The following is a 9001-nucleotide window of genomic DNA, read 5'->3' as shown; positions in this document are numbered from 1 at the left end:
GTGTGTTATTCCCCTGCGTCTCTGAGTTCTAAGAGAGCACAGCTGACACCTCAATGGGAGATGGTCGCTCTTTCACACAGTAATATCCTGCTTCTATTCGATGTTTCCAACCGGGCCTGCACTGGTTCTTAGAATATACTCATTCTGAAAATGTCACATTGACACACAGTGAATAAACCTTTTGAAACATGAACAAGAGAACTGTGCAGAATAATAAGAAAATAAAGCTAATGCATTCCAGCAGTCTAATGTGTGAGTACTTGATATCTATGTGCAGCAATCTTAAAAATTGACAGTGTAGTATCAGTGAATCAGATGCACATTTATCTGCCTCTGCTGTCAGGAAGTACAGCAAAGGAATGAAAATCATGTAATCCTAACCAGTATGAAGACAGACTGACATGCTAGTGTAGCTCTAGCCTGCACAGCAAACCAGAAGGCAGCAATTAAGATGTTAGGAGACAGGATCCACTCCCACTCACACACTCCAGCAGCCATCCGTGTGCAGGTGCTCAACACTGATGTAAATTCCAAGGACTCTGAATTACTGCTGGGTGAGAGAGTATTAAGCATACCACAGATGAGGCAACATGGGGCTGATGGAAAGAAAATTAAGTGCGAAACTGCGTTCTGGGAACAAAGGACAAAGAAAAACCAGCTAAGAAAAACACTGCAGAATTGAAAGTAGACTCAAAAGGAATATAGTGAGTGACCCTATTAAGTTGCTCTGCATGAGTGTCAGATAAACACTTTACATGTAAATATTAAATATAAATGTGGGGTGGGCTGGAGGCTCTGCTGCAGCGCTAAAATAGCAGTTGGAGTGCAACTTGGAGAGATAAGTGCTGGTGCTGTTCCTATCCTTTCCCTGTAATGTGGGATGTGACAGATGGCAGAGGGAAGTGTTAAAGCAGGCCACACAAGGCCCATTGCCTGGAGACACACACAGGCCTCTTACATTCCCTCTGCCTCATTTCACTTTGTCCGTTTGTCTCTAACTCTCTCTGGCTTGGCAGTGCCCTCTCTCCATCACAATAACCTATATCCCCCTGACACTTTCTCTTTCTTTACCTTTCCTTTCACATCTACTTCCTTTCTAAGGTTCCTTCTTAGCTCTTTAGTTAGCTATGCTAGCAACTAAGACGATGGTCTGTTGATTGGTGCCTCGCTTCAACTGAGACTGAAATATCTAAATATCAACTACTGGATGGACTTCCATAAAATGATCTGGAGGATACCCCAGTATAGCTCTGAACAGATTCCATGACCTTTGCTCTAGTGCCACAAATGTGTCCCCCTTCATGTTGTACTGTAATAGCTTTTAGTGATCCTTCATTTTTCCTTATGACCAAATACAGAACCTGCAAAACTAATGACATGCTTTGTGGTTAGATCTAATTACAAAATTAGTGTCATGAACACTGCTTTTATCCGATCCATTGAGGAAGTTCTTAGTGCACTATACAATACAGTGAATAGATTCACACACAAAGAGGTGAACACACTGTGTGGTGTAATGACTAGGGAGTGGTTTTGGACACAACCTTTGCCTTTTTCCCCCCTTCATGTTCAAATCACCACTCCTCTCATAGCCTCCCACTCTCAGGTCCCTAGTGCACTCTCGCATTAACTCTTTCCAACCTCATCCAAAACATGCATCTTATGTTCTGTCCAAAACACAGTAACTGTCTTTCAAACTTTCCAACACAACAACCCTCTTTTGATCGTTTTATTCTCACTCCCAATCTGTGCGCGTCTCAGGTTTTCTTTTCCCTGCATCAAATCTTTTCTGTTTCCTCTTTTGGCGCTACTTGACTTTGGATGCTCTGAGTCACCCTGTTTAACAGGAAAGTAATTATTTAACAGTTACTCTCAGGCAAGGCCACATCTATTCAGAGAGGGGAAGGAACACACACATATAGAAGCAGGTCACAGGCAGTCTGTCTCGAGGGCCTGTGCAAAGTGATCTGCCTCTGGACAGACTTCATTATCAAACACAGACTCCTGTTCAGCTGAAGAGCAGGTAGGTTTAGACTCTCATTTGAATTTGAACTGTCATACAACCTGTTATTTTAGGAACTCTCTCTGATCAGTTTCTAATGAGACATCAGTTATTCACTGAGATATTTAGGTGTAATTTTAGGTGCATGACAGTGACTTAACTTGAAACAGTGTAATACCAGTAAACATATAATAACCGCAATCTGTCCTATTTGTTGAATTGTTTTCTTCATAAATTTCTAGTGGTTTCACATGTTGTGGTTTTCTTTTTTGCAAAACACAGTATTTAGTATGTGTTTTTGTTTCACATCTAAATAGTCGCATTAACTAGTCAGAAAGATTTAAACCTCTGATGATCTCAACTTTACTCACAGCTGTGTGTTTCTTCTGCAGCATGGTTTGTTTGCATGACTAAGAGAGTGTTCAAGTGGGACAGACAACATATTGTTTCCTCGAGGCACCAAAAGCACAGTACAGCAATAATTACCCACAAGCCTCTGAGCGTCACAATAAGGCATAGTGGCAGACCACTGGAGTGAAACATGTACAGTTTTTAATTTATGTTAAATTATTATTCTGCTTTAATGCAATCCAAGTTAATTGCAAAAGGTCAGTGTATGCTCAGTGTGTTGCCAGCTGTGCTATCACAACTACTGTCAACAAGAATGATTCTCTGCAACAGAGCAGAGCTATTCAACCAGGATATATGCCATAACATACACTATATTAATCTGAAGCACAGTCTGCTTTGGTAAACAATGACTGAGGTTTGTAAAAGTGTATCACTGGGATCACTGCATTTGTCCTTAGTCCAGGAATACAATCAGTCTTTAGAGCGTCAAACAAATCATCCCCTTTCAAAGTGAGCTGTGTTTTTTTTTAAGTTTGTAGCTGTGAGGGAAACAGTGGATTTATGTTGTTTACACTGGATTCCAACAGTGGCATTACGTCTGTCAAAGGTTCACAGAAACCTCTCATAACACTTCTGCAGCACAATTCAGCTGTATGGGGACTGAAATAAAAGTGGTATATTCGCCAGTCCAACTTTTTTTCTCCTCATTCTTATACCTAAATGCACATTGCTGAGTACCTGTTTGACACAAGTGGTCAGTTTTTCCCAAATTTAAAATCTCTGTTACCACACTATGTAGTAGTCACTGGAAAACTTTACTGTATACTGTACAGTACGTAAGGTAATGTGAGGCTAGGGGTTGCTGTGAAACTAAGGGTGGGTGGCTTGCTGTGACTGAATGAATATAACTGGTAACAGAAACACTGCATTTTGTATTGACACTGACAAAGAAACTGCAACTAATGTGGATCAGTGTCATGACTGATACTCAATCTGCTTAATAAGGTCAGTATACCAACCTGGGCTTTTTGATTGACCCATCCCTAATATTTATTTTGGCAAAATGTAAGTGAAAAAATGAGGGGAAAAGTATTGAACATGTGGCTGAACAGCTGAGAAATTGTTTAATAAGTCTCTAATGAATTTTTCATACTTCCATAATGGAGCAAAAACTGCAAAAGCTTTATAGCCATTTTACAGCCATTAAAACCTACAGGGGGTGACTGGTAATAAAGAGACAGATATTGTCATGCAGTGTTATTTCTGTAGACATGTGAAGATAATCTCAACATGTGCAAGAAGTGACACTCCATACAGGCACAGACTGTAAAAATCAGAGAATGAATGGTCAAAAAACAAAAGGGAGACCACCAGAAAAATAATTCCTCCACCCTCTGGTTCCATCAACAATTCACCCAACATGAAACATGATATCTTGTTTGTAAGCAACAAATCAGCAAGCCTTCCTTTGTCCAATTTACCCCTTGCTGAAAGTCTGCCTCCACTTTATTCTTCTCACATGGCGCAAACCTCCTGCAGATAGTAAACACTTACAATACAGCAAATGACAACCTGCTTTTTAGTAGAAAATATATAGTAAAATATTTAAACTAATGGCCAGGATCTATTTTTGTAAATGGAGAGAGTCACACACCTTTCTGTTTACATGTACAGGCTGTACCTGTACATTTCACACTTTCACTTGGAGCATTTGATTTTTCTTTTGCCAACACACGCCACTTAAAGGAACGATAAGACATTTAGGGAAATACATTTATTCAGTTTTTTTTTTGTTGTTTTTTTTGCACAGAGTTAGATAAAAAGATAAATGTGGACTATTTCTGGATGACTACTTGGCATGGCACAGCAACTTACTGGAGTCTCAGCTGGTTGCCTGGCAACCTCACAGCAATTTCCTTCAAAAAAAATTGGTCATGCATATAACCCACCATAAAACCCCAACTTGACATTTACATACCTTTTGTACAGATTAAACAAACAAGACAAATCATGTTGATCAGTGAGCTTTAGTGCTGCTGGTAGGTGGATGTTGTTACTGTGTGAGAGATCCTCATTTCCAGTCATTTATGCTAAGATAGACTAACCAGATATTAGCTGTAGCTTCATATTTAGGATACAGCCTGAGAGTGGTATTGGTAATCTCATAGTCTTGGCAAGACAGTGAACAAGAAAAATTTCCCAAAATGTCAAACTATTCCTTTAAATAATTCCTTTATGAATTTGCCACCTAATATTTGAGGGTGGGCAATGTTTGGATTGGATAAAAATCCCAAATGATCATCAATAATAATATATAAATCAATAGGTTAGAAAAATACAGAAAAATATAAAAAGACATACAGTATGTAGATGCAGAAATAAATCGTACAGCTCTACAGTGCAGAGTTATTTTTCCTCCTCTGTCTCACCAATCATGTCCACATGCTGTAAGATGATGAGGATTGCTATTTTTAATGGCTATCCTAGATTCATTTACATAAATTTTAGAATTAATGTTCATTTACTAGTAGGAGAAACCAGAAATAGCATCTGTGGAAAGAAACATGACCTGTAGATGGATTTCCATTAATCCTATCTCATTGTGGACCATGAGAAAGGGAGCTGTCTGTCACTGCTTGTACCTAAATGAAACCTCACTGGCAGACACTGACACTGTACTTTTACCACCTCAGGGCCTACAGTGGGCAGAGCTGCAACTGAAGCCCACTTGGATCTGGCACACCTTTTGATGTTTATTGTATTTTAGTAAATGACTAGAACAAAAGCTTGAATATGGAATTTAAATTATGGAGGAAGTGGACATTTTGATGAAGTATTATTTCTCTAGCATTTTATAAAAAAATGTCACTGCATTGCTCATTTGCTGAACCTAATAAGAGGTTTCTTGGCTATTTTAAGTGTAAAAGCCATTTCATGTGGTCTGCATGTAGAATAAAACAGGAAAGTGCATGAATGGAGGGTGAAGGCTCTAAATTAGACTCTTCACTTCTCAGAGGTGCTGGAAAGCACACTGTAAAGACAGAGAATGACTCAAAAAATAACAGAGTTACATAGTTGAACATTCCACTAATTTTTTACAACAGAACATGAACAATTTTTATGGTGCCAGAACAAGTAACCACTCTTATTTGGCAGTATCATCAGTCTTACCTCCATAAAAGTCAGGTACCTCCCCAGGCACTGATGCATCTGCAACAAAAGACATTATGTCAGCATTTTAAACCACGATGCTCATTTCAATCATTTCCTGTACTGTACATCTAAACTGCAGGTATATTTCTCTCACTTCCCACAGTATACAAAAAGAAAAATGGATTGAAACATATCATTTATCCTCATGAGAGTTTCTTCAGAATGGTGCAGGCTTTTGATAAAAATCCCTTTTTTGCTACAGAGAATGTGATGAAACCCTGCTTTGGTCTGAAGGCCATCTCTGTGAAATTCACTACTGTACATCCTGGCCTTCACAATAAAATACAAAACTCAAAATGTCTGCACTTGGCCTCGGTGGTTTAATTACTCTGGGTTGTGGTATTCAAACTGTTACCAATGTACATTCACAGAAGGGGTGAAACAACAAGTGATTAAAAACAATAATAATGACGGTTAAATACGTTTGCATCTTTATGAAGTGTATTTTAAGCATCACTATGGTCCAGCTGAACAAGAGGAAAGCCCACACATGCTATATTTGTAGGATAGTGTGTGCTTAACTTTAGTTCTGCTGATTTAGCTTTAACATCACGTTAACCATCAATTTTATCCTTTTTGGAGCACAACAAAAATGTCAAGCCATTGTTCTCTACCTGGAATCTGAGATTGCTGACCGGCTGCAGCTGTACATACACAACTCTATAAACCTAAAGTACAGTATGTGTATGGTGCAACCATGTATATGTGGTGTATATGTGGTTTATCATCTTATTCCTTTTCTGTAGCTGTATCCAAGAAGATTTCCACAAGATATTCTAAGCTTAAGCTCTAGTGCTGCCAAAACCTTTGGTGAACTCAGCTACAATGATACAAGTACCTTCCCATGTAATAAAAAAGGGGGAAGAAGAAAGATAAATCTCTTAGATCTCTCCTGGAAAGATGTGATGAGAAGCGAAGCGAAATTCCAATCCAAGCCCTAATTTTTTTGGTTCATGTCAAATCCAATGTGAAATAGGTTAGTAGCCTACGGTATGGTTTCACAAGCATATTAATATCCAAGCTGCCTGCTACCTGTGTGAATTTTTATGCTCCGTAAAGGAACCACTAATCAAAGTTTACCTCTGTTTCTATATGAGAAACAGCAATGGCAGATTCTGAGCACCAAATAAATCTTGGACAACTGGATTTTTGGATGGTGATACTTGAAAAATGAAGTGCTGCTTCCTGACAATGTTTAAAAAGAAACATCTCATAGAGCAAAGTACTAATACTGCTGAACGTGTTACAGCACTTTGTTGCCAAATAAGTCCAAATTTTGTGATTTGCATTTTTTTTGTGAGCTGAGAAATGTAATAGGGTCACACAAACATTCACAACAACTGTACATAAACATAACAGTTACATTAAAAAGTATGACTGGGGTTTCTACATATGTGATGCCTTCATCAAACAGCAATACTGTGTCTCAAACTATCTTTTAAGGCTTTTTGTGAATTTGTTTAGTTATTCTGTTTCAGCTGATGTGCTACTGACCTGCAGGGGAGAGTGACAGGACCAGGAGATGGGGGAGCAGGATGAGGTGCAGCATGATGCTGAAGTGAGAACCACCTGGTGGGGTTATAGCTAGAAGCTCATCTGAAGGAACATTAGCAGGATGGCCTGGTTTTCCTTAAAGAGATGGAAGAAAGTGGAAAGAGAGACAGAGACCAGTCGGTGAAGGAAAAAACGATGCTCTTGTTTGCTGAAACTGTAAATTTACAGAAATATGATAACACCACCACCCTCAATGCTGAGTTAGCTGAGCGGGCATCTCGCTGCTAACTCTTTGCCATTAAGCACACTGGGGCATCGACAGAAGGAATGACAATTTCTCCATAATGACTGAAAATGAAATTATACTCCTTAATCCTGTCAGGGCCGCTCGGCGGCCGCTGCCTCTCCTCTGTCTTTCTCTCCTCTGCTCTCTCTATCCTGTGGGCTCTGCACCTCAGCTGTGTTGCATTCCAGTAATTAGCAACTGGTTTGTCAATGCACACAGCTGGGGTGCATCCCGATGATTACCTTCGCCTCCTTATATAAACCTCTGGCAGACGCTCCGGCTTTGCTGGAACATTAACCAAGTACCGCGTAATGTATGTAGATAGAATGCTACGCTGACAGTTTCTGTGCGTTTTGGCTTGACTCTATCACACCACTTATGCGGTTAGCAATACGTGCCTTTGTTTTCCGCGCTGACGGTTCCTGTGCTGTGGATTGCATTGTGTACACTGGTCTTTTTGTTCTTTCACCTGTCCGTCTTCATCTTCCTGCCGTTTTGGTTTTTTGCGTCAGTCCCTGGATTCCCCTGTTTGTTTCCCTCCACCATCTCTACTCTACCTGGACTTTTATATACTTGGACTTTGTTATGTTCTTTTGATACTCTGTGTTCTTTTGTAACCAGCAACCAACATGTTTTTTTCCTAGCACCTGGGTCTGCAAACTTGAGCCCAACCTCAGTCCTCCCTCACCCTCCTGGTGAGAGGGGCTGCCATAACAAATCCATCGTCTTCATATCATTCATTTAATTATATTCTAAATCAAATCAGAAATGTTTGGTGTGTTTAAGATAATCTTATTAAACAAAACACAGAATACCATTAACAAGCAAAGATTCTCAATGTAGAGGATATTTGATAAACCATGTCAGTTTATATTGTAGCGACCTCCAGTGCGGAGGAGAGGAGCGAATGCTAACTGGGCAGCTGCTAGCTAGCGGGGTGCTAGCTCCTACGATAAGACTAACACTGTTGCGACCGGGCTCTATGCACCGCGCAGCTTTACAATCCCTCAAGGATCACACCTCCACCTTCTATTATTGGCACCATGTGCGCCCTCACCCTGAAATGCTCTTCAGTGGCGTAATTCACCGTTCTCAACTCACACAGTCAGCCAGCTCTTTGTTTACTTTTTTTTCTCCATCACAGCAACTACAGACTTCCCACACACACACAGGCATAATAATACAGCAAGAAAAACACATCCAATCGAACAGCAGTCAACAGGTTTGAGCATCGAATGATCGATGCAACCCAACAGTCATTTTTAACCCCTCAAAATACAATAACAAGAACCGTAAAACACAATGACTCAGGATTATACCACAATATTGCGGTAACTATTTACACATTCGCATAATGCTTGCCGCTGCCACTAACCCTCCCGCTGGCTGGCATAGTCATCACACAACCCTCCCCCAAGAGGGTTAAGTGTCCTCACAACCCTCAGTCCACCAAACTCCTGGAGATGAGGAGCCCAGCCCCTAACCCGTCTCGGCCCTCCCGAGACTCTGCCCCCCGGGTCAGGCCCCCCCATCAGTCCATCAGAGGATGTCTCCACCGGTGCGGGTCCTGATCGGCCTACCTGACCCTCCCCAATTTCTGGTGCAGGGGCCAACGGATGGGATGGTGCCAACCGGTCCTTATGAAGCACCACCCT

General features: G+C 40.6%; 1 protein-coding gene across 1 annotated transcript in view; it reads right to left on the bottom strand.

The window, feature by feature from the left end:
• Nucleotides 1–9001, bottom strand: part of cntn1a (contactin 1a) — a 64719-nt gene that overhangs the window by 23581 nt on the left and 32137 nt on the right. The window contains exons 2-3 of the mRNA XM_020621897.1: nucleotides 7061–7195; nucleotides 5525–5563 (exon numbers count right to left, since the gene is read on the bottom strand). Coding sequence (XP_020477553.1) covers nucleotides 5525–5563; nucleotides 7061–7115 — 94 coding nt within the window. The 5' untranslated portion in view covers nucleotides 7116–7195. The remainder of the gene's footprint in view (nucleotides 1–5524; nucleotides 5564–7060; nucleotides 7196–9001) is intronic.

The sequence above is a fragment of the Monopterus albus genome, unplaced genomic scaffold (assembly GCF_001952655.1).
Source record: "Monopterus albus unplaced genomic scaffold, M_albus_1.0 scaffold7.1, whole genome shotgun sequence".
NCBI classification, from domain to species: Eukaryota; Metazoa; Chordata; class Actinopteri; order Synbranchiformes; family Synbranchidae; genus Monopterus; species Monopterus albus.
Note: the sequence above shows the minus strand (reverse complement) of the source record. Positions and strands in the feature narration are given on the sequence as shown.